This window comes from Strix aluco, chromosome Z, assembly GCF_031877795.1.
Source record: "Strix aluco isolate bStrAlu1 chromosome Z, bStrAlu1.hap1, whole genome shotgun sequence".
Taxonomy (NCBI): Eukaryota; Metazoa; Chordata; class Aves; order Strigiformes; family Strigidae; genus Strix; species Strix aluco.
Window position 1 is genome coordinate 37,190,801 of NC_133971.1, and position 25,574 is coordinate 37,216,374.

The 25,574-nt window shown below is 39.9% G+C and overlaps 1 protein-coding gene across 4 annotated transcripts in view; it reads right to left on the reverse strand.

Moving 5' to 3' along the window:
* Positions 1–965: 965 nt before the first annotated feature.
* Positions 966–25,574, reverse strand: part of SLC24A2 (solute carrier family 24 member 2) — a 120,680-nt gene continuing 96,071 nt past the window's right edge. For all 4 annotated transcript variants that reach the window (XM_074812800.1, XM_074812798.1, XM_074812799.1 and 1 more), the window contains 4 exons: positions 17,817–17,945; positions 11,100–11,189; positions 10,489–10,655; positions 966–8,479 (listed from right to left, as the gene is read on the reverse strand). In XM_074812800.1, the coding sequence (XP_074668901.1) occupies positions 8,230–8,479; positions 10,489–10,655; positions 11,100–11,189; positions 17,817–17,945 (636 nt within the window). In that variant the 3' untranslated portion in view covers positions 966–8,229. The remainder of the gene's footprint in view (positions 8,480–10,488; positions 10,656–11,099; positions 11,190–17,816; positions 17,946–25,574) is intronic.

The window sequence follows — 25,574 nt, forward strand, 5'->3', positions numbered from 1 at the left end:
CTGGAGCATTTTGGGAAGAGCTGCATCCTGTGGGAAGGACTCATGTTAGAGAAAGTTCATGGAGGACTGTCTCCTGTGAGAGGGACACCATGCTGGAGCAGGAGAAGAGTGTGAGGAGTCCCCCCACCCCACTCCAAGGAAGAAGGAGTGGTGGGACTGACCACATCCTCCATTCCCTGCCCCGTGTGCTGCTGGCGGGGAGGAGGTTGAGAAATTCAGAGCAAAGCTGAGCCCAGGAAGAAGAGTGGGGTTGGGGGAAGGTGTTTTTAAGATGTGGTAATGCTTCTCACTGTCCTACTCTGTTAAGTGTTTTTGTTGTTAGTGTTTGAATTAAATTGATGTTATTTTTCTTCCCCTAAGGAGTCTATCTCTTGCCCATGACCATAATGGGTGAATCATCCCTCTCTGTCCTTACCTCGATTCCCAAGCCTCTTGTTTTTCTCCTTCCCATTCTTGAGGGGGAAGGAGTGAGCGAGCGGCCTTGTGGTTGCCCTCTGGGCTCAAAGCAGGGCACAGACTAAATCCTACCTGGAAGGATGACAGACTGCAGCCTGAAAATGAAATGAGAAGGTGTCAAACCAAAGAGTGGCATTCAAAACAATCTGGGAGCAAACGTGTCACTAAAGAAACATAGGGGAACTTGGCCCAAACAGACCACAGGGCTCCAGATGTACACAGCTCCAGGAAGTTGTCAACTGGTGGATTCACACTGGGCTGTAGACAAAAAATCCTTGTAACTAAATTTTAAGCTCACTGGAACACAGATGTTTTCCTTACTCTGTGTATGCACAGCAGATAGCACGGGGACATGTCAAGAGGCAACTAGTGTTGCTTGAACACATATGATGAGGAGTAGCATTGCAGATCATCATTCAACCCAGAGCAAGTAGTTAAAATACTATTTTCAGAGCTACAGCAAGTCCAAGACAATTAAGACAGAAGATACTGAGCAAAAACCACACTAAGTCTTTTTATTATTATTTATTGTTGCTACTGTTATTCACACTTAGACAACTCAATTACATAAAGTGATTTATATGAAGAGCTCTGTATTGATATCATAAGGTGAGAAAGTGTACATGCCATAGTGAAACATTCTGTAGATACAGTGAAGTAGGACCTTTGATAGAAGGGATTATTTCCGAGAGCCTATGTACAAATAAAGGTAACTTTCATACTATATACAAACTTATATTCACAGAGAACATACTGATTCAAAGATAGAAGAGTTTCATCTAGTGAATAATGATCCATACACATAAACTCATGAGAAAACCTGGAATTTTCAGGGGTTTGCCTGGACTGGCTTCCATGGCAATGTATTTTTTTTTAAGCTTGAAATGAGTAAGATGGGGGACTTCTTCAGATTCTTCTTACAACAAGTTGAAAATGAGAGTTGAAAGAGTATGAGACTACAAAGTGAAACAAACAAGCTAAAAAAGCTTTATTACAAAAATAGCATCTGATTGTCAGTTATTACATGCTACTATTATTTTCACATGACAACACAGTGGCCTGATCTTGCCCTCTTAAGTGACTGAAATAATTTCTACTTAAGTGAGTCAACTCCCCAGAGTCAGGATTGCAAAATTAAAGCTGTGTAAGAGAGATCTTGATAATGCAAATGAATATAAAACCAAGCAAAATCCCTTTGGCATTAGTTAATTTTGATGGGGGATTAAAAGAAATGGTTGATTTCTATTGGATAGCCTGACCCTGAAAATTTTAACTCTTTTGTAAAACAGATGTGACAGAAGTAACTCGTCTCATAAACTTACTAAAATATGAGGAGCTTCCTTTACTGTGATCTCAGTGGGAGAAAGCATTAGAGTAATAGGATGATTTAATTGCTTCACTGGGCCTGACTCTGCAAGCATTGTATTCCTTCTTCTGGGGTGAACAAGGATGGCAGGATTGAGCCCCTGCTGCAACGGCAGTGTGCAGCATTTTGTACAGTCCCATGGGGAAGCTCAAGGGTATAAGCAAACTCCCCCTGACTTACAGCTTCACTAAGGCAAAACCAGATCCTGCTTTCTGTACATTTATTTGACAGTATTTTACATTATACCTTAAACAGAGACATGAAACGGATTCTTTACTTTAAAATTAATGATCCCCTTATTTAGAAACCCCATACTAGTCTTCTGGGTTTTTTATGGCTTATTTTTGCATTAAGACAACTATGTGACATAAAATAAAATAAAAAATAGTAAAGTGCAAGATCTTTAAAAACGCGTAAAAATTTCATTGTTTGGATTGGGTTTGTTTGATGAGCAGTGAATTTACAATAAATCTACATGAATGTACAGTTCATTTACTAATCTTGAATTACATTATTTCTTACTCAAATCTTGTCCTGGGCCACTTATGGCTCATATAGGAACAATGTGGCCAGTTGTGTGTCTGGTCTACACATGCTCCAAGTGGTGACATGGCTTCTAGGCTGGGGCTGACCTGCATCTGGCTGGCTAGGAGCACGGGCTCAGCGTCACACTAATGTGATTACATGGCTTCTGGAGAAGACATGGCTTACATCCAGCCAGGCAGGAGCATGGGCAGGGGAACACACAAACTAGCTGCGCCCATCCAGGCAGACGAGTCCTGAGATGCCATACACTGACAACTAGCAACACACAGCAGATCTACAGGATGACTTGTCCGGCCTATGGGGCTGTGATCCATATATGACTTCTATATCGGATGGGTGTACTGAATTGCATAACTTCAGTGTGGAAGTTACTCTCCCCTGTCCCAATGGAAATGATGGATATCTCAATACTGATATTCCTGTAACTGATGGCAACAGATCCAAGAAGGATAATTTTAACATCAACCAGGAGTGAAATCCACATCTGTTGGAAGGCTGGAGCAGAACTCTTCTCCACACTGTTGAGTGCAAACTCTCTAATTTGCTGATCTCAAAATCACTTTCTGCAGATATGTTTCCAGCTGCAAGTTCTCGCATCAAACTTTCCAGGAATAACAGGAAAACAAGAATCACCTGCTCAAAGGAACTAATCATGCCTTTTTCTCAGTTAGTTGTGTCATTGTTATTTACAAGAGGTAAAATGGTTTCCAAGAATATAAGTGAATGCAATTTTTCTCTTTGTACATAGCTCTCAGGACAATTATGTTTGTTAGGCAAGTGCATTTATGAAATATGGGATCCCAAGATAAAAATCTGTATCTTGCCCAGTTAATGGCAGAAATATTCTGGATTTTAGCAGGGCAGTTGTTGGAGAAGGGATTATTTCTTTGTTATAAATTAAATAAATCCATCTGATACAGACTCATATTTGATTCAGAACATAAGTTATATGGACCACAAGATGCTATTTAAGGAATTACTGCTGAAATAATAATTAAAAAACATTGTATATCCCCTTTTTCGCAAAATAGGTAATGAAGTAAAAGACAACCAGAGAAATAATCCCTTAAAAAACACCCAAATATTAAGAATATTCCTAAGCATCTATTTTTACAGTACTTGGATTAACCACATGTTTAACCTACTGCTTTGCAGACCTTCATATCCACACACAACAATACCATGAGTGACAGTGACCATAAACTACCTCGGAGTAGCATATGTGGAAATTACACGGTAGATTCATTGCTATTACAAACATCAAATGACATCTAGATAAGCTTCTTTGTCACCCACTGTGCTTTACGCTTCATAAAGATTATGCAGACAGCCACATCAATTCAATATATAGGCAGAGGCATAAAGTCACAGAGAGCCTGTCTGCACTACAAGAAAGCGCTAGCTTTTGGTAAAATAGTTAATTTAAAACACAGAGCTTTGCTGAAAGATTTTTCCATGTCTACATGGAGATCTTGAGGAGATCATCCTCATATCACACTTTTTATCATGCTTCTATAGCATTTACCCTACAGATTCTACCATGGTGGCTTCTGCAGAGGGAAACTTTTTCTTTTGTTTTTTTAAGTGGAAAACAGCAAATCCTTGTAGGACTCAAATGGTATTTTGTACTGATGGAGTGCATTCTCTTCTTTAATTCCAGTGAAGTTAGTGCAGAAAATCTTTAAAACGGGTTACCTTCCAACCCACAATCGTACTCAAATGCTATTGTAAATCCCTTCCAAAAATCATGTCCAACATTGGTTCTGTTCAGGTGTGACAGTGGCACCGAGATGGCTGTTTAAACTGGAGTTGCATTCTTATCTTACTTATTGTGTTGCCAACCTGGTGTTGTCCTGAAAATACTAAGCTAGAACAGGATCTTGATCACAACACCAATTTCTGTATTAATTATTCATTTATGCTTCATAAGGATTATGCAGACAGCAGCATCAATTGAATAAATGGGCACAGATACACAGGCAGGTGGAAGAGGCTTCAAGGCTAACAACTCACTGTAGAATTCGGGCAGTTTAGAGGACTAGATCCCTAATGAAGTCATTCAGAACTTTAACTGAAGAAAATAGAAATTTAATTTTGACTTCTAGGTGTACAATGTTGAGAAACGTTCATGGATCCCACACTGAAACAGTTATGAACAACGAGAAACACTTTATACTGGCAAATCTGCTGTCATTGTAAAATAGGAGTGCCTTAACAAGTGGTGTGCATTTTTGGCAGCGTTGAACCTGGACAGCTTCTGGACATCCAGTCACTGGGTTGCAGCAGCTCTCAGCTGTTCTCTCAGCACTTCAGTTTAAGATTTGCAAACTCCACCTGTGTGGGATAAGGGGCCATTCTTCTCCCTCTATCTCATTCCTCTCTTTTCTCTACAGGCACAGCTGTTCCTTGTAACCAGAGAGCACATCCATGTGCAAGTATCCTGAAACCGTTTACCCAAGCAGTTATGTAGAAAGCTGCCTTGGTATAAGTATAACAAACTTTCACAGCCAGCCTCCACAGAAAGCACCAGACAACTGAAATCTCTCCTATTACCTCTGGACCTGAGCTGCTATTGACCACACAGTTATTCAATCATTTGAATAATGGTCTGCCCAGCAGATGTAAGGCAGTGGGAGCTGTGAGGTGTCTTATTCCTGAGGGGAAAAAATTACTTTTAATACCTTCCAAGAAAAACATAGGGGCAAGCAGAGACAGGAAATAAACGAATCAGGTATATTTTAAGACAGTATACAAATGTCATTACAGGATATCAGCCCTTAGCCCTACACATAAATTTCTTCCTTCAAGATGCTGATGCCAACTTTGGACTGAAATATTCCCAGTAGGGCAATAGGGCTTTCAATCAGTTACTCTTTTCTCCCTACCTGCCCTCATGGGGCAGTAGTCTTTGCTACTGCTGCCCTCACTTTGCAGAGCACACTAGAGTGCTCTTACAGCTCTCAAACTCAGGCAGAGCTTTTCCTTTCCAGTGTGGGAGTTACATTATGCTGGCCATGAATCCATTAAAAAAAAAAAAAAAAGAAAAAGAAAAAGAGAAAAAATTAAAAAAAAAGAAAAAGAAAAAGAAAAAGAAAAAGAAAAAGAAAAAGAAAAAGAAAAAGAAAAAGAAAAAGAAAAAGAAGTAATGTACTGAGTAATGTACTGAACAGAGATCAGACTCTTGCCCTTCCTTGGTCTCTTGATTTGAAATTTCAGATCAGTGAATCTGGGCATCTTTGTATATTGTAAGCACCCAGACCTATCATGATCCTGCACATGTTCTTTTAGATCACTCTGTCTTATTCTGCTCCCTTGGGAAAAGATTGCCTGTTTTGAGCACTGTCATCAGAAATAAAAGCATTTGGTGACTCCTCTGGGACAGATTATACTGTGGAGTCAGCTCTGTATCTCAGGTCACCTGTTTCATTTGAGCTCAGAATTTGGGTTATAGATTTGCTCTGGCAAGATTGCTGTTTTTGTCAGTAGAGGGCACTGTAGGTATGCATAAACCTATCTTTTCATTTTGTACAACCGTAGACGCAAAGGTTGAGGTGGGCAGCACTATTGTTAAAACCGAATCTTAAATACACAGACAGTTTTGCTCACAATGAGAGAAGCTCACACTAAAAAGCACTAAGAAGCAAAAGATGTTGCAAATATATGGTTAAGATCAAATACTGATTCTGACTGTAGCTACGACTTAATACCTTAGGACAAGACATGAGTAGCAGACATTGTAACTCCTAGTTTTCTTGCTTTTGTTCATTAGTATCTCACTTTTTTCCTTCATGATATCACATAATATTAACATTTTAGTAATTTTTAATATGTATTTTTTTACCATTTTCTCTACCATTGTTTTCTGTCGAAGTCCTTACTCTCTAACCAGATACTGTTATACACAAAAACATATGACAGAAGAACAGTAAAGGACAAAGGGAATGAGTGAGAAGCAAACAGTATGGAACACAGAAAAATAGACAAGACAAAATGTGCTGAGCCTTCTGTTACACAGCCATGAGCATGGCAGTGCCATTGTGAGCACAATACGGATACAAAACAATGTTGAAACAGGTCACAGAAATGTGCTGAAATTTCATGAACTCTAACTGCACAAAAGATTTGAACAAACAACGATTATCTGAAGTTATTTCTTAATACCCATTCCAGTCCTCCCTTTTTATTTTTATTTTTTAATGACTCAAACAACAGGAAAGATGAATATCTCATTGCTTTCTCCCTCCTTATTTTTTTTGTTCTAGGTTTGGACCTTCTCTCAGGAATACGGTAAAAAGGGTATTGCATTTTCACTCCTTCCGGGGTTTCTTTAGACTTCACACTTCTAGCAATACTGGAGAATTTTCATGTAGGTTTCCTGCAGCTCCACTATATTTAAATTGCTAAGTTTCTCCTACCTAGTTTCAAGATTTATAAGAGCAGATATAGACTGCCCCAGCTTTGTATATCAGCTGGGGATCTCTTACATCAATGGCTATATGTATCTGTGAAGGTCCTTACACTCCAAGTAATAGTGAAAGCCTGTAAAACATATATCGACTTCAGCAACTAGGCTGCCACTTTACAACTACTTCTATTTTTTGTATTAAATTCTATGCATAAGCAAATTAGCCTTTTTTCTTCTGGCATGAAAAGGCAAACTCATAATGCTAACAGCATCTGAAAGCCACTGGTACTGTTGCTGGTATTGCTGCATTAGGAAAAATGGTGTGTTGATGTAGTTGTATCATCTCTCTGCATGCTGCATTGCTATTAGAGAAGGAGTATCCCCATTCTGGTCTTTGCATGTGAATGCAATGAAAATCTGCACCAGTTACAAAATGGCCAGGCAGCACTGCCCCTTCCGTGCCAGAGACAGAGTTTCTGGAATCTGAAGAGTTTTGCAAGATGTAATAAACCACCATTAACATCCTGCTGATTGCCATTACAGGCCCGTGATGCAGAGGATCAAAACACTGATAACTCCCTGGCTTTGCTGAAATCAGATCATACAAATCCACTTATATGAAGAGACGTGCAATATCTTCCCTGCTCATGAGCTCGATGTATGCTTTCCACTCAGGAATTTCAGCAGATTATCAGAAAAATCCCATACCAGGGTATGTGTGGGGTGGTGCCTCCACAAAGTTAATATTAGCATTCCCCTTAGAAGATGAGAGCTTTAAGAACTGAGCATGCCATGTGTCTGTGTATACTACTACAGAGGATGAGAAGTCTGTGGGTAGGTACCATAGGCACAGGAGAAGCAGTAGCTTTCACAGTTTCCACGCAGGTGCAGCATCGCCAACACTGAGCAGCAAGGATGTTGTGCGGCAGACAAATAAAACCTCAGCACAGCTGGACTCAGTCCTTCACATGTGATTGCACAGTCCAGCAGAGGTCATTCTTCAGCATTAGGATCCACCCTTTGTATTCTTCCTCTTTCTTTCTTTCTTTCTTTCTTTCTTTCTTTCTTTCTTTCTTTCTTTCTTTCTTTCTTTCTTTCTTTCTTTCTTTCTTTCTTTCTTTCTTTCTTTCTTTCTTTCTTTCTTTCTTTCTTTCTTTCTTTCTTTCTTTCTTTCTTTCTTTCTTTCTTTCTTTCTTTTCTTTCTTTTCTTTCTTTCTTTCTCTTTCTCTTTCTTTTTTCTTTCCTTTTTTCTTTCTTTCCTTTTTTCTTTCCTTTTCTTTCTTTTCTTTTTTTTCTTTCTCTCTTTTAAAATTGAGGGAGAGGAAATTTACAAATCCATGGGTTTTTCTCATAGAAGCTTTCCATTATTGTTTTTTGCTGTTTCATTTTGATATATATTTTTTTGAATAAATATATATCTCTTGGTTATTTTTTTCTCAAGAAACAGCGCTTTCCACTAGATGGAGACAGGACACTGGATAACTTTGTCCTCCAGGAGGACACTGACAACCAGGAACACAAAATAAAGCCCAAACATGAGAAAGCCCAGGATTTTATTCATCCTCCACTTGCAGAAAGCGATGGAGAGGATGACAAAGAGCAGCATGATGAAGAGGAGGACAATCGCACAGAACAGACCATTGCTGCTGACTGCCACCGGGGCAAACCTGTTAATCACAGCATACAGGAGCCACGGAAGAGGAAGGCTGTTAAGAAACAGAAAAATAAATTTGAAACATTGCAGAAGTGCAGAAAGGGACACTAGAAAGTTTCTGGAGGCAGTTCAAAATACAACCAGATTTTTCCTGCATAAAGTGAGGCTGGAAGAGTTTAACTCAGAATTCTAATATGTATATAAATCTAATTTGTCAGCTTGCTTGTCATTCTTGCGGAGAACACAAGGAATTTGGGCTCCTCACTCTTCTACCAGTTACACTGGTGAATTATATTTCCCTTGGCTGACAAACCAGGTGAGCAGGAAGACCCTTTTCACTTGTTTCTGGATTTCAGAACATCTGCGGAAGAATCTACTTCTACTTTCCAAGAGCCTGCATGGCAGGAGGGTAGGTCACATAAAGACATGTCCTTGCCATGAAGAACCAGCACTCTGCAAGGCACTGTCCCCAGAATTTGGCCCTTAAAAGCCTCGATCCACATTTACTGCATAAACCTGTGTTAAAATGTGAACTTCAACTGAACACTAGCTTAATTTCTATTTCTGTATTTGCTGTCATTGCATTTCTCATCTCTGATGCCACAGAATGAGACACCATGCCTCTGGAAGACATCAAGCTGAAATAAATATTTAAGCCACTGATCAGAGCTTAGCAGGCTTAGAAAGCATCAAGAGAGCTGTCAGAAGCTAACAACCTTCAAACTTTGAATAAGCAGCTCAAGACATAATAATTTATTACAGCCTCAGTACTAACTACACTAGCCTACAGCTCAACTGTGCCATTTCTGTTGTAAATATACCAGGTCTAGCAGACTGGTGCAGGACAACAATGTTTCCATTGGCAGGAATATTAAAAATTTTAAGAAAAGTAAGAAAGCATTTCAACAGAGAAAAGTTTTGTAGTGCACTCTATGCGCTCTAAGTTGAAGCACATGGTAGTGAATAATGTTTTCATATATTTTGCAGGTCTGCTGCTTATAGATCTAATTTCAAATACTTCATGCTTCTGGATTAATAGAAAAAAGTGGCCCAGTTTTTCTGCTGTGTCCAAATGTACTGCTATTAGCTAGCAGGTGGAGTAAAAAAGCCATTTACTATCCACTCTAACTTCATGATCCCTTTTTGTACCTGTGCAGTTGCTGGTATATTTTCAGAAGCAAAACCCATGATCTGTTCTATGACTAAGGCTGTCCGGGACTATGACTATGATTAGACCTGTTCTTCTGCATGTGTGATAGCAAGAAACAACCAAAGATGGAGAAACTGAGAGTATGGTCATGATTCTGCGGGAATAAAGACAAAGTTTGTCTGTATATTTTCTGCACGTTTTTTAAACACTGATGCATAGATTACAACATTTCTGGACCTGATCTACCTTGGTATCAAAAAGGAATTTGAACTCTGATCATATGCTACACATCATTATCCTAGAGGTGCCATGAAGCGGTATATAGCACATTTGTGCACAATTTTATGTTGTTTCACATTGTCAGAGCTGTACAATGGTTCCTGTGTGGTAACAGAGAATTAGTTTGTAATTTGGGATTTGTCAGGTATATAAAAAAGTCATGTCAGCAACAGCCTAAATGAGCTACACAAAACAATGACATTCTGGTTTTATTACAGCAAACATGTTGAATACTGCAGAGGCAATTAATTGTTCCTGACCATCATTTATAAAGAAAGCACTAGTATAAGCACAATGAGTGGTAACGTAAGCAAACAACAGCAACCTGACAAAAACATAAACAGCTTCAGAAATTCCTTCTTGGAACTCTTGTATACTTTTTAATGGCAATTCACTTGCCTAGGCAACTCTGTAATGTATCAAAGACAGAATTAGGCAACAAATTTGTAACAATTCCATGCAAATGTCTGAGCACTTGAAATAGTAACATCTGTTGCATATTCACAATGCTCTCCTTTTTAAGCACCAATAGCAGAAAATCATTGTAGGCCACACCTTGGCAAAACCATGGCAACATGCTAAGAACAAAAGACTTGTTACAGTTGACACAATTTTCTTGCTGTAAGACTTACCCCACTGTGATGTCAAATATGTTGCTTCCAACAGAACTGGATACAGCCATGTCCCCTAGACCTTTGCGTGCTACAATAACACTGGTAATAAGGTCAGGAATGGATGTCCCAGCAGCTAGAATAGTCAATCCCATGATTTCTTCACTAATACCAATGGTCTCTCCAACCTAAAAGGGTTTAAGCAAAACCAGCAAAAAGTCCTGTGGTGAAGAAATGCTTTCTTCTGTAAACCTGTTTAACCAGGAATATTATCCTGGAGCTTGCTGACTAGCTTGGAGAATACAGGCAAGATTGGAGAATTACTCGTTTTCACAGATTTCCACATTTCAGGAGAAAGATAAAATTGTCAAATAGAACCAGTAGGTATTGACAAGCAGTTGCTGATGGCTCTGATGTTACCAGAATGATCAAGTCCTGTGGTCAGGACAGCCACAGCTCTCTGAACTACTTTCCATTTACTGAGTAGTGATTTACTTCATCTATGGTTGCAGCTCCTAAAATAAAGCACCTACTCAGCATGACACAGATGATACACTCTGATTCTAAATGGTCTCTCACAGTGCAAAACACAGCGCAGGGTTTGTGTTTTTGTACCAGCATCACCTCCTTACCTGATGTGCCCACCAGACCATTAAGTAAGAAAAAAATGCAATCCAGCTGATAGAGCCAAAAAATGTAATAGGAAAAAATCTTCTTGACCTCTGAAACAGAAACAAAGAGAAACAGTGAACACCTATGTTGAAAGCTGAGGTGCTGTACTCTTATTTTCTTCTGAAAATAAGAGTGGCCTCTCATTTTTTCTGACCACCTGTTCTGACCAGCTACTCTGATCATCATCACATGATCAAAATAAATGTCAAGAATAGTAAGAAACTGACTCCCTACACTTACCTATGCCCCATTCTTCCAACCACTTCAGTTGTAAAATAACATCTCCTGATATTTTGTATGATGAATAGTAAGTTTTGGGTTGTCATTTGTTTCACATTTTGTTATGCCACATTTTGCATATGTGTTTAGCTTAATGGTGGTTTCACTTCTACATTTATTAATAACTTCAAGCTTATTCAGAAATAATGTTTTCAAATTGCTAAAACACATATCCATACGTTTCATTAATAACTTTGTGCAACACCTTTCACAGTCCGTATAACAAGGGCTATGACAGAGCTGGAAAAATACACATCTAATATATATTAGGGCATTTACTTTTATTGGGAAAACAGCCTACTTTCTCAATTAGAACGTAAGATACATTAAGCACATATTTGCCATGCTTTGTTTTGTACAGAAGTTTGTTATAAAAACATGGAAAACACACTCTGAGGCCCTTCAATGAATTAAAAAATCTGTGTAACACCAAAGTAACTTCATTGTCATTCTCAGTGTCTCCCTTACTAATGACAAACTTTGAATAGATATCATTCTTGCAGCCAATTAATGGGTTATATTCAGATTAGTGATTTATTTTGGTTTCTGTTCTTTACAGTCTTTTGCATTATCCATATTTTCTGTTGGCTAGCTAGATCAATGTAACAAAAAGAGATCAAGTTAACTACTAGCGGAAGGAAATGTGACTGCAGTACCGTACCAGGCAATCACTGTCTAAATCAAATTAGTGTTTAAAATTAAATTTGTACTGTGAATGAATGCTACCAGTCTTGAATGAAACCACAATCTTTATGGGCATCGTCCTTCTGAATACAGATCCTCACCCCAGATGACTTCCGATGTGCCACTAGCAGAGTCCTACAATTCATGAATAACCAGTAGGACTGGTTGTGGAAGTTATACCACTTTGAATACCTGTCCCATCTGCTGCTTGATCCTGCACTATCTTTTGCTGTTAAGTCCTTGCTAAATCCACTTCCACTTGTCTCTGCAGGGGCCTCCAGAATTTATGGGCAGCAGACCTTGCCTGTACCCCTCTCCATTGCAGGACATGCCCCTGCTGCACCAGGAGACTCATTAGCCTATGGGTCATTCCTAGGTGTTGTGGGAGCAGACAGGACTGCTGGGCTTTCCCTAAACATGACTTTTGGAGTGAAAATACTGTTTGGATTTTGCCAGTGCATCTTGCTCAAGCAAGAAGATGATGATGATAATAATAATAATAGCAATAATTAAAAAGCCCTCTTTTTTAGGGAGTTTACAGAGCTGCACAGCCAGCTTTTCTTGTATAACAGACACAAGAGGCATTTACATGGGACAGCCTCAAGTTTAGGAACTGATCAGCATGGGTAGCTGTGGATTAAGAGGTGCTCAGTGCATTAGGCTGGCCATTAGAGCTGGTCATGCGGGAATGACCCTGTCTTTTGTCATCTGAACCAGAAAAGAGCAAGGCTGGTCTTCAGCTCATTGAAATTACTGATGGAAAAATGTAAAGTCAGCAATGGCAATTGTGCACACTCATCGACAGGACAGGACAATTAAAAGGTCTATATCTGCTCTAGCAGCAGGTGCAGCTGTAGGCTGTGTTACAGAAGACTTACTCACTCCCTGTGGGCACTTTGTATAATGCTAAAGGCTCTCCTGAAAGCTGAGCTTGTAAGCAATGACTAACATGACCTACAGAACTCTACAACTGACTATACCTAGGAACACACATTAAAGATAGCGCAGATTTAACAACACCCCCCCCCCCCCAAACCCCTCATATATAAATAAATAACTGGACTTCTCTTGGAGTAAGAAAATAATTCCAATAGGTGTTTTAAATTAATTATCTTTAAATATAGGCATAAATATAAATATTATTTATTTATATAAATAAATAGCCACAACGGTACCTGGAAACATCCTTTTCATACAGATTCCATTACTGTCACAAGCACTGTTTCTAGAACTGCCCAGGGTACTTTGGTTGATCTGCTTCTTAACTGCTTCTTAACTCTTTAGAGAGTAAACAGAGCTACTTTTTCAAAACAGAGTTTACATTTTTATCAAATCAGAAAATCTGATAACAAGCTTCCAATGTTTAAACCTACTCAGATGGACTTCTAATTTTAAAATCAAAACTTTACATGCACTGAGGACAGAAGACCTTAGTCTGAAAAGGAACACAATTTGAAAGGAACACAAAGATGGCTGTTAAAACAGTGATCTGACACCAGTGAGAGGAGAACTGAGTCCAGAAGGGATAAACTAATCTAAGCAGCAATTTCCCTTTTCTAAACTAAATAGCTAGCACTTCTTTTTCACCATTCTTAGTATGTCTTAACATGTTCTGTCTTGCTTACGAAAGCTGGGCTTTTCTGGCAACACATATGGTGAATGAGATGAAGCAATAAGCTTGCTGTAGTTGGTCACAAAATTCTACAAAGAGCACCTCACAGCAATGCAATTTGAATAATCACTATACAGCACTCAAGATACAAGCATACATTGGCTTACACAGAACTAGTACAGCAAGAGCTGTACTGGCCAGTAATAGCTCTCTGTCAGTGTGATTATATATATCAAATGGTTCTTCCAAAATAACAAGACATTGCCCGAGTCAGACACCCACAGAATTGGATGGCTAAGAATTACAACTCAGTAACTTTGCAGCATGTGTAATCCTAGCCAGTATTAGTTAATCCTCTCCCAGTAAAATTAACTGATAAGCAACAGTTCAAGACTAAGACTACTTTAATAGACTTAACAGTTTAATTACCTGTTTTAAGAGGGGGAACATAAAAATTCAAGATGGGCAAAATTTAAAGCCTGTACATATTACAGGTGACGAAACCAAGAATGGACTCCATAGATGCTGCTACATAATTTGCATATAGATGAAATTCTTAAAAAGCAGTAATGAGAGTGCTGATTATTTTTTGGATGCTGGATTTTATTTCCAGAGTATAATAATAATAATCATGCTTATTTAGTAACTAATGACAGCATTCTTTTGAGATTTATCTCATTGCAATTCCCTAGCTCTTGGAAATAGGGAAAGCTGCCGATTCCAAGCATTTTCCTTAGTCAGAGACATTAGTCAGAGACAGCAGACAGCAATACTTTTCTCCACCTTTTCTGGTAGCTGTTGTGATGGTTGCCTTGTAAAGACAGAGAGCCCAGTTTATTACCAATTGGTTCTGTTGTGGTCATGGTAACAGAAAAATGAGAAAAGCCATGGCTCATACAGTTCATATGCTATTTTCTTTTAACAAAAGAGAAAGAATTTTGCAGTTTCACTGTAGGTTGGTTGGATTGGTACTGTTCCTGTCTATTAGCGATCTTAAGGACATTTTTCTTGGTACATTTCTGTATTGATTTCATGCCAGTGTCTGAAAAACAGGACTTTAAGTAGCAAGAATTATCCAAGTATGAAGGTTTTTCTTCTAAGAGCCTGGTCCTGAAAGATATTGAGCGCTTAATATTTTGCAAAGTAACTGTCTTAATTTTAGCCAGTATTATTACCAACATCTTTAACCTGAATGAATCATATGTTTGTCTCATACATAAATTATCTGCATTGCAAGCTTTGATTTTCCTTTCATACTTGACAGTGCTTAAATCTGATTACTCAGAACCTGCTCCTGTAACTGGATCTGTGCAGGAACATCTTGTCCTTGTCCCCTTGGTAACAGTGCATCTCTGTATGGCAACAAGAGTTCATGTACCTCTTCATTTGTAATGGGAATTTGCAGAGATACAACAAACTGCCCCACATGGGTCCAGTGACTGCAGGACTGAAGTCCTGATAGCCATTTTTCTGGCTTGTAACACAAAGGGATGGACAGTGCATATGGCTATAACATAAGAGATGATGTTCAATATCTGGCACTGACCCACTGGGCCACATTGGTCATGTCATTTTCCTTTCAATTTTTCAATATCCCTTACTGCAGGAGGTGGACAGTTACATTTGTGGCCTTTACAGAGCCACAGGGGAAATAAGCTATTAGTAAAGGAAAAATACCCATTATTGTTCAAAACACCCGAACAGAAAGTCAGGTAGAAAATTCCCCAAGGGTATATCTACCTCTGGTGTACTGCCAGAAAGATTATTGATGTTACAGTAAGGATTTTAATATATACCAGCTTAATGTGAGCAGATATTATCAAGGCACTAAACACACATTAAAACATGTCAGCTTTGAATCAGTAAGAGCTGAACTAATGCATAATCTACTCTAACTATATAAAAATCTGCATATGTGTACACCCAAGTATAATAAGGCAGCAAAGATTTTGCTAACTTTATTGCTAGAAACTTGTATATAAAATAATTTTTCTAGAGTTCTGGGTCTCATGCAGCTAAATATAGCTTGGTATAGTACAAGTAAACGCAGTCAAACCATCTCCATTATGTGGAGGTAAAAAATACTTTAGAAAAGAGACTCTAGGAGGAAAGGAGAATCATTTTTGAAAAGTGAACACCCACAGAAGATGTCAAAGGCTCCATACGGTCTCTCAAGTCAGTATATAGCAGAAAAGCATTCATTTTATATATCCACATGCTAATCTGAGCATCCTGATGCAGAATTTGGGTTTCTGACTAAAATTACCATGCTTGTAAATCAAGCCCCTGATGGTAGACTTAGCTACAAAATCTATTTAAGTATTATTTTAGGTTTGTTTTAACTTTTGCCTCACAGGTTTCATGGAAAGTTGTTTCCTGATGCACATGCTGAGCTGTGATATTGGGTTTTGGTTTTGTTATGAAGGGAATAGTGGGGACGGCACACAGCCATAAATGAGAATATTTTAGAGACAAACACACTAATGAAGTGTCCTTGAAAAGTTAGACAGTTTATGCAACCATCTGGTTAATTCTTTGACAGCAATGTTTAAAGTAAGCAGCTTGTCATACTGATACAGCCTGTTATCTCTTCTGTTATCACTATATGCAATTAGAAACTACATTTCTTTTACTTCTGTATAAAAACTACTCCTTTCAGTGAATGAAATTCCAAAACTCTGTTGCCCATTGAAGTACCTGGCATACACAACTGTGCTTATCTTTTGTGTTACAACAAGGTATTTTAGCTGTAGGATGTCAGCATGCCAGTTCTGCTGGTGAACAATACTAGTGTTAATTACCACACATACCACACAGTTGCACACAACTTCTTGAGATAAGTCTCTTTCCAAAACCATTATTGTAACAACTGTTCTCATTTGTACAGTACAGAGTATTGAATAAGGCTACATGTCTATTGATGTTAATTTCAGATTTTCAAAATTCAAAATAACGCACATATTTATTTCTTAGCAGTACTTTCTCATTTTTGGCCAAATTGTGAAAAAAAATACAGGGATGGTTTTGAATGATAAAAGGAGGGCATAAATACAGAAATAAACAATTTTGAAATTCATATAGTATGCCATGTCACCAAACAAAAAGTGGTTATCAGAGTTGTTTGAAAACTTTAAGAAGAAAGCTTAAAGATTGGAAGGGAAAATGTCAGCTCATATCCTTTCAGAAACCTTTATCTAAAAACAAACCAGAGGTCTTATTTTAGCTTGTTTCTTGCACTGAATTGCAGTTTTTCAGTGTGTGGGATGGGAAAGTTTTTCAGTGTGTGTGTGAGGAGGAAAAAAGAATTCAGAGTGTTGATTTATAATGTTATAAGATGTGCATCCCTCTCTTGCAGCAGTTTTAAATCTATTTTTGATCCAGAAAGGAAAAGAGGTTAAAACACTACTAAAGGATTTTTTCAGCTCTTGACTTTTTTTCTTTTACTTTCCATGAGCCTCCCCAGTCAGGTCTATTTGTGTATGTGAATATAAAAGTGGTAAGACTTGATAACTTGTCACAATAAGTCATTTGTATTAATAATCAGTCTTATATTACTTCAAGCGGTGTTTGAGACAAAACTAGCAAGTATTTTAAATATGGAAGGACTTACGGAGCTTGTTATAGTATGAAAATTAACAGATGACAAGTAGAAGACAACGGTGTAGTAGAACATGCATTTAAGAGAAATGTGTATCATTATTTTTGAACCACAGAGAAAATTTAGACAGTCTAAAAAGTCTTTCCAGTTGTACTTTTTAGGGCACTGCAGATGGACAGACTTCCTCCGCACTTATGTGATATTAAGTGGAGATCTAGAAATGCAGATGTGAAGGTCCCAAAGAAGTTTTAAGAGCTTTCACTCTGTGTCATAAAATATTAGTGAATACAAATGGTAATCTTTAAAGAGTTATTACAAGCCAGTTGCCCATAAGCACCCATTTGAAGATTTGAAGACTGATGTTGTGACTCTTCAAAAAAGAAACTATTTGTAAAAAATCATTAGCTCTATTTTTACAAAAATCCACTACACTCCCTCTTTAGCATTTAGCTAGAGAGAACCCTGTTGTGCAGAACACACTGACTTACAACAACTGTTACTTACAGGTTTTCTGACATCTGGGAGGGAAACCCACAGTGGAAAAACAATGGGTAATACAAGAAGGTAGGTGAGCTGCTTGCGTGGGGTGTCAGGCCAGGCCAGGCTGAGAGGCTGGTCCTCATCCTCTTCATTCTGTAAGAAAAGTGGCAGTGAGCAGAATATTGAAGTGGATGAATGAGGTTAGGGATTCTTTAAGGAGGAGTCCAGAGGACTGTGCTGTGTTTCAGTGAGAACCCGTGGGGTCTGAAAACATTGCATTAACACCAAACCTACCTAACGACATTAGCTAGGACACAGTACAAATACTTTGGCCAGACTATGAGGTATCCCTCCAGACAGGCTGCCTGAGGACATGCGTCTGTGGCTATGCTGGTCCCTTGGGATGCACGGAGCAGTGTCGGGCCTTGTCCCTTGAGGGGAACCTTGTGCCTCTGATACCCCTTCCCACAGGTTCTCCCTTGGGATGTGGGCTAGCCTAGTCAGGGATCAAAACTGGTCACGGCTGCATCAATCCTGGGTGCACAGATAGGATAGGGAGATGGAGGCAGGGAGTGGGGAGAGAGAGAGAGAGAAAGTATGTGTTTGTGTGTGTGTGCACAAACATATATATGCACGTAAGCACAATTATATGTGTGTATGTATATGTATACATACATCTAACTTTTTAAACTTCTGTAACTTAAAAAATTACTATTTGAGGGAGGGAGCGGGGGAGGGATATATTTTTTTATATATATGTATTTTCTTGTTCATAGGACCGTAGGGTAATTCAGGCTGGCAGGGACCTGGGGATCTCCACTGCTCAGCTGGGGGGATCAGACCAGGCTGTTCAGGGCTCTGCCCAGTCAAGCTGTGAAACCACCAAGGATGGAGATGGCCCAGCCTCCCGGGACCCCAGCTCCACCACTGGGCTGTCCTCATGGGGAAAAGGCTTCTCCTTATCTCCAGCCTGAGCCTCTCATTTTTAGAGCAGCCACAACGCAGCAGTATTCTCAACAGCTTGGTGTTAAAACTAAAGGAAAGACATTCCTCTCCTGTTTGTGTAGCTGACTTTCACATCAATCTCTAGTCTAGTATTATGTGTTTGCTGTTCACCTGTCATCTCTATTACAGAGTAGGTGTATAGTGACCTTCTCCAACGACAGAAAACCTTTTGGCTGCCACACACTTCTCTTTCCTTAGACTGCTTCTGCTAACAAAATGGAGCCCTCTCAGGCTCCCACAGAAAGCAAACAAAGTGAGCATGATTCAGCCTTTTGGGGGTATGTATCAGAGTAACTTCTTAACTTTTAACATAAGTAGGCAATGTCTCCAGAACTGCACATGGATCTAATTTATACTACAGAATAAGGCAACAGGAAAAATGGCCTAAATGGTTCTTTCACATATATGCAAACCTTGTTAAGCCTCTGGAAAGATTCCTAGAGAGCTCAGTGAAAGCTAAAGAAGTCCAAAAAAGAGTACCTGGTGAAAACTGTGTTTGCTTGAGAGCATGAGTGGTATGCAACTACTTCTTCATGTAGTGTTCTTGTTTTCTTCTTTTGCAAAAAGATAACAATTGAGAACTCAGTCCTCTCTGTAGTGTGCAAGTTACTCTTCCCATAGATTTATAATACAGGTTTCTTGTCAGTTACCGTCCTGTCTTAAGATTGCTTACATAAACCTTATGACAATATTATAAGAAGCAGTCATCTGAATGACCACATCAGTTATTTTTTTCTAAGCAAAAGAGTTGTTGATGAAATGTCAGCATATGTTGGTACTGTTCATAACATTCTCTACTTACTGCTAACTTTGATTGAAGAACAGGTCTTAATTATTCCACTATTATGAACTCCTGAATTGTTCAACTACTCATCTACACAAACTGATCAGCAAGCCCAACTCTTAGCTCAGGATCTTCCATCATGACTGAATCAGCTGACACCGATGGACTGGAACCAAATCCCTGTTTACCTCTTGACAAACTGGCAGACTGCAACTACTTTGACAGTTATGTGTTGATGTCAACAGAAGACAATACTTTGTTAACCTCTACACTTTGTGAAACTTCCAAGTTGCATGACTGCAAGATGACAGTAAAGTGAACAAGTTACAACAGGTATAATCATTAAAAGATTTTAAAACTGTACATAGGCACAATTTGTCACACTCCACACAGTACTTAAGAGGCTCATGAGCAGCACAAGAGGCTAGCTTTTGCTTTTACCTTTCAGCTCTTTACCAAAGTGGGCAGATGATCTATATTTCACTGCTGCAATTTACTGAAGCTTGACTTTTGGGGGACTGGGCTGGTGCAGGATTTGTGGGGCTACTTCCTAAAAACAAAATCTATTCCTTTTCCATGCCGGTAGATGCTGTTGGAGTGGGAAAATCAATCTGATATGGACGCTTAGTTTTGAAATGTGAAGAGTGAGCTAAAATTTGAGCACAAGAGGACCAATTGAAGGGTTGCCTAGGTAACTTTCTGAGTGTCCTGTGTATTATTCAAGCAGTGGACTCAGCTGGAATAAAGCTCCATAAATGACTGCTTCATAAACAACACTGAGTGACAAAGTACTTCCTGAATTGCCGTCTTTAGAGATTAGCCATGATTAACAACCCTATTTAATCACAACAAAAGCTTTACATTAGTCTGAGTTTGCACATGAGTCTGCAAAATGTATGCAAATTAATACCCAAGTTGGTTCATGCAGTATTGTGCCAGTACACACCGTACTTCAACACTAGGCCTCATTCTGGTCTCATGTCTGTGTCAGACAGCATTGAGCTACCACAAGAACACGGGCAACATGAGTGGCTGTAGCAAAGGACCACAAAGAATTACATATGGAGATTGCAGATGTCTCCTGAGAAACCTTGATCCATCTGTTTGAGATCTTTTCACCTTCAGGTTTTATTGCCTCATCCCTCTCCCCAAGACAAATATCCCCAAAAGATAAGGCCAAACTTGAGCTCTCGCTTGTTTAACTCCAGAATGCATTACAGGTGCTACAGACTGGATCTCCATTTCCTATTTTGTAAATCAGAATCAGCATTTGATTTTCAAATGCTGACCTTCCAAAAATCAGTGGAAGTAAGGAAGTTCAACGTATTTGTAAATCTATCTTCCATGAATTTCAAAGCAATGCTGAACTATCCACTGAGGTTGAAGACATGAAAGGGATATAATCTTGGCAGCTATAAAACCATGCAAATGTGAGTGTCATGCTCTGGACGAAGCAGCGATGATATAAAATGACTCAGCACGGATTTATGGTGGAGACTGTGTGCACTGTCTGTGGTTCCAGCCTATCTGCAATGTACATACTGAATATGCATTCTCACAGTTTGTAGAAACTCAATCTGAAACTACAGTTTTGATTTATTTTAGTCTGTATGATGAAAACTCAGTACTTGCAATGTTCGGTATGATCGTCCTCTGCAATTGTTAAGAAGAAAAACGTAGTGATAACATGATATACATAGTGGAATTAAGTTGCCTAAACACACATATAGTGGTGCCATTTTATATACCTTCTGCTATCTCACTTGACCTTCACATGCTCCATCAGAGGTGGAGAATATTCTGCTCATTTCTGACATACTTGCCACCACTATGCAAAAAATCTCCATTTCTCTAGGCCAGCTCAGGTGGTACTACCTACCCATCTATATGCAAATGAGTCCTACCTCAAAACTCATTCCCTGTTATGACTCTGTAGCTAATCAGCTGTAAAGATACTGGCGTGAACATATAGGAAAGCTGCATCAGCTGACATTATGAACTGTGATGATAATCCAATATCCATGCAAAGTTTCATAAGAGCCTAAAATTAACAAAAACACAGGTCATATTATATATAGTCAAGTAAAACCTGAAGCTGTACAGACAATCATGGTTCTCCTATATTTCCAAGTCCATTTCAGTGTCTTGTCCGGAATATGCCAATGAACACACAAATATTATCAGTTTACTTATATTAATACAAATAGCATTAATTCTGTGTTCTGGATAGTCATTAAACACATCGATACTGTTCCTGGCAGAAATGACTGGCACCAGTATCACTTAACTGGAATGATAATCTGAAGAACTTTTCCCAGGCTACATTTAAAGGTTGATGTTTGGTAGGTAATAAGTGATTTGGGGGAGGTGAGAGAGGATAAAGTAGTGTAAAATCTCCACAGTTTTTTTATTATATGGTAAGATTGACTGGACTAAAGAGGACAGAAACAGCCATATTAAGTCAGACCAAACACACATTTAGACCTGTATCTTAATTCTGGCAATGGTAAGATACGGGCACTCTGGAAAGAAGTATTGGAATGTGGCATATTTTTTCATCTTCCACAAATTCTTAGAATCATAGATTCATATAGGTTGGAAAATACCTTTAAGATCATAAAGTCCAACTGTTAACCTAGCACTGCCAAGTCCACCACTAAACCATGTCCCTAAGTGCCACATCTACACCATACCTGCAGGGATGGTGACACAACCACTTCCCTGCGTAGCCTGTTCCAAAGCTTGGCAACCCTTTTGGTGAAGAAATTTTTCCTAATATCCAGTCTAAACCTCCCCTGACACAACTTGAAGCCATTTCCTCTTGTCCTATCTCTTGTTACTTGGGAGAAGAGACCAACATCCACCTGGCTACAAACTCACTTCATGTAGTTGAGCCTCCTTTTCTCAAGTCCAAACAACCCCAGTTCCCTCAACTGCTCCTCATAAGACTTGTTCCCTAGATCCTTCACCAGCTTCATTGCTCTTCTTTGGATGTGCTCCAGCACCTCAATGTCTTTCTTGTAGTAAAGGGCCCAAAACTGAACACAGTATTCAAGGCGCAGCTTCACCAGTGCCGAGTACAGGGGGACTATCACTTCCCTAGTCCTGCTGGCCACGCTATTTCTGACACAAGCCAGGATGCTATTGGCCTTCTTGGCCACCTGGGCACACTGTCAGCTCATTCAGCCGGCTGTTGACCAACACCCCCAGATCCATTTCCACCGAGCAGCTTTCCAGCCACTCTTCCCCATGCCCGTAGCATTGTGTGGGGTTGTTGTGACTCAAGTGTAGGACCCAGCATTCAACCTTGTTGAATCTCATACAGCTGGCCTCAGCCCATAGATCCAGCCTGTCCACATCCCTCGTAGAGCCTTCCTACCCTCGAGCAGATCAACGCTCCCACACAACTTGATGATGTCTGCAAACTTACTGAGGGTGCACTCAGTTCCCACGCCCAGATCATTGATGAAGATATTAATCAGAACTGGCCCCAATACTGAGCCCTGGGGAATACCACTTGTGACCAACCTCCAAGTGGATTTAACTCCGTTCACCACAACTCTTTGGGCCCGGCCATCCAGACAGTTTTTTACCTAGTGAAGAGTATACCCCACCCAAGCCATGAACAGTCAGTTTCGCCAGGAGAATGCTGTGGGAAACGGTGTCAAAGGCTTTACTAAAGTCTAGGCAGGCAACATCCACAGCCTTCCCCTCATGCACTAAACAGGTCAGCCTGTGATAGAAGGAGATCAGGCTAGTCAAGTAGGACCTGCCTTTCATAAACCCATCCTGATTGGGCCTGATCACCTGGTAGTCCTGCATGTGCCGTGTGATGGCACTCGGGATGGTCTGCTCCTGAAGTGCTAAGGCTTGGACAATAGGCCCAAGCCAGAGTTGACCTACAGATGAATCCTTTATATTTTATAACTGATAACCATTGTGCTAATAGGTATTATACTAAGTTATAGCAAACCACCTATTCTGATGTAAAAGTGGAAGTGTTGAAGCCTGAGCAACATGCCCTGAGCCAAAGCTGCTAACTCAGTATGTAATCGTTAGTGAAATATGTATGGAAGATGTAGCTATCTTGAATGTATATTTATCTTTGTGTGTGGATAAAATAACAGGGTCGTGGAGACAGTTGTCTGGCACTGTGGCCTGATGTGAGACCTTGTGCATAATCCAACTAGATAAGCAGGGAAACTCCCTTAGCTTCTCCCTTGAGCCCTGGCCAGGCTCTGGGGGAATCTAATGTGAGATTGAAACCAGATATTTCCACTTAAAAGAAAGGTTCCAGCTATTCTGGCTTGCTGATTTTTGCGTATATAAGGCTGGGCCCGCTCACAGCGACTTTGGATGCCTCACCTACGGGTGGATGCACCACACAGGATTTCCCACTTGCAGGGAAAGGTTCTCCAAATCCTCGCTGTAACCGGGGCTGCCCAGCGTCTGCAGATCTGGATGATGGTAACATATGCAAGTGGTGATGGATCTTTCTTAATCACTATTCTCTCTCTCAGGTAGTAATGATTTGATGCATTACCCTGTATTTTCCTATTTGTTTAAGTGCACTATTCTGTCTTTTCTTATTGTATGTTTTTTGTATTATTCTATTATTTAGTTATTTCTAGTAAAATATGCCTGCTCTTTTCACTCTGGTGTCTGAGTTTAATTGGTATCCCTAATCAGCGAAACAGCTTCGTAACTTTCCCTGGCACTGAGGTCAGGTTGACGGGCCTATAGTTCCCCAGATACTCCTTCCTGTCCTTCTTGTATGTGGGCATCACATCTTCTAACTTCCAGTCAGCTGGGACCTTCCCAGTTAGCCAGAACTGCTGAGAAATGATTGAAAGTGGCTTGGTGAGCACTTCCACCAGCTCCCTCAGTACGCTTGGTTGGATACCACCCAGCCCCATAGACCTGTGTGTGTCTAAGTGGTGTAGCAGGCTGCTAACCATTTTCCCTTGGATTATGGGGTCTTCATTCTGCCCCCTATCCCTGTCTTCCAGCTCAGGGGTCTGTGTTTCCTGAGAACAACTCATCTTACTATTAAAGACTGATGCAAGGAAGACATTAAGTACCTCAGCCTTTTCCTCATCCTTTGTCACTATGTTTTCCCCGGCACCCAATAAGGAATGGAGATACTCCTTAGTCCTCCTTTTGTAGTCAGTGTATTTATAGAAACATTTTTTCTTGTCTTTTACTGCAGTAGCCAAACTAAGTTCTAGTTGGACTTTGGCCCTTCTGATTTCTCTTCCTTCTTACTCTCATGACTTCCTTGTAGTCCTCCTGAGTGGCCTGCCCCTTCTTCCAAAGGTCATAAACTCTCTTTTTTTCCCCTGAGTTCCAGCCAAAGCTCTCTGTTCAGCCAGGCTGGTCTTACCTGATGGCTCATCTTTCAGCACAGGAGGACAGCCCGCTCCTGTGCCTTTAACATTCCTTTTTGAAGAATGTTCAACTTTCATGGACCCCTTTGCCCTTCAGGACTACTTCCCAAGTGACTCTGTCAACCAGGCCCCTAAACAGGCCAAAGTCTGCCCTCCAGAAGTCCAAGGTAGCAGTTCAGCTGATCCCTCTCCTTACTTCTCCAAGAATTGAAAACGCTCATTTCATGATTGCCATGCCCAAGATGTCCTCCAATCATCACATCACCCACAAGTCCTCCTCTGTTCACAAACAGCAGGTCCAGTGGGGTACCTTCCCTAGTTGGCTCACTCATCAGCTGTGTCAGGAAGTTATCTTCCACACACTCCAGGAACCTTCCAGACTGTTTCCTCTTTGCTGCACTGTATTTCCAGCAGACATCTAGTAAGTTGAAGTCGCCAAGAACAAGGGCTAGCAATTGTGAGACTTCTCCCACCTGCTTATAGAATATTTCATCTGTCTCTACACCCTGGTTGGGTTGTCTATAACACTCACACCATGATATTTGCCTTGGCCTTTCCCCTGACTCTTACCCATAAATACTCAACCTCTTCATCACCATTGTCAAC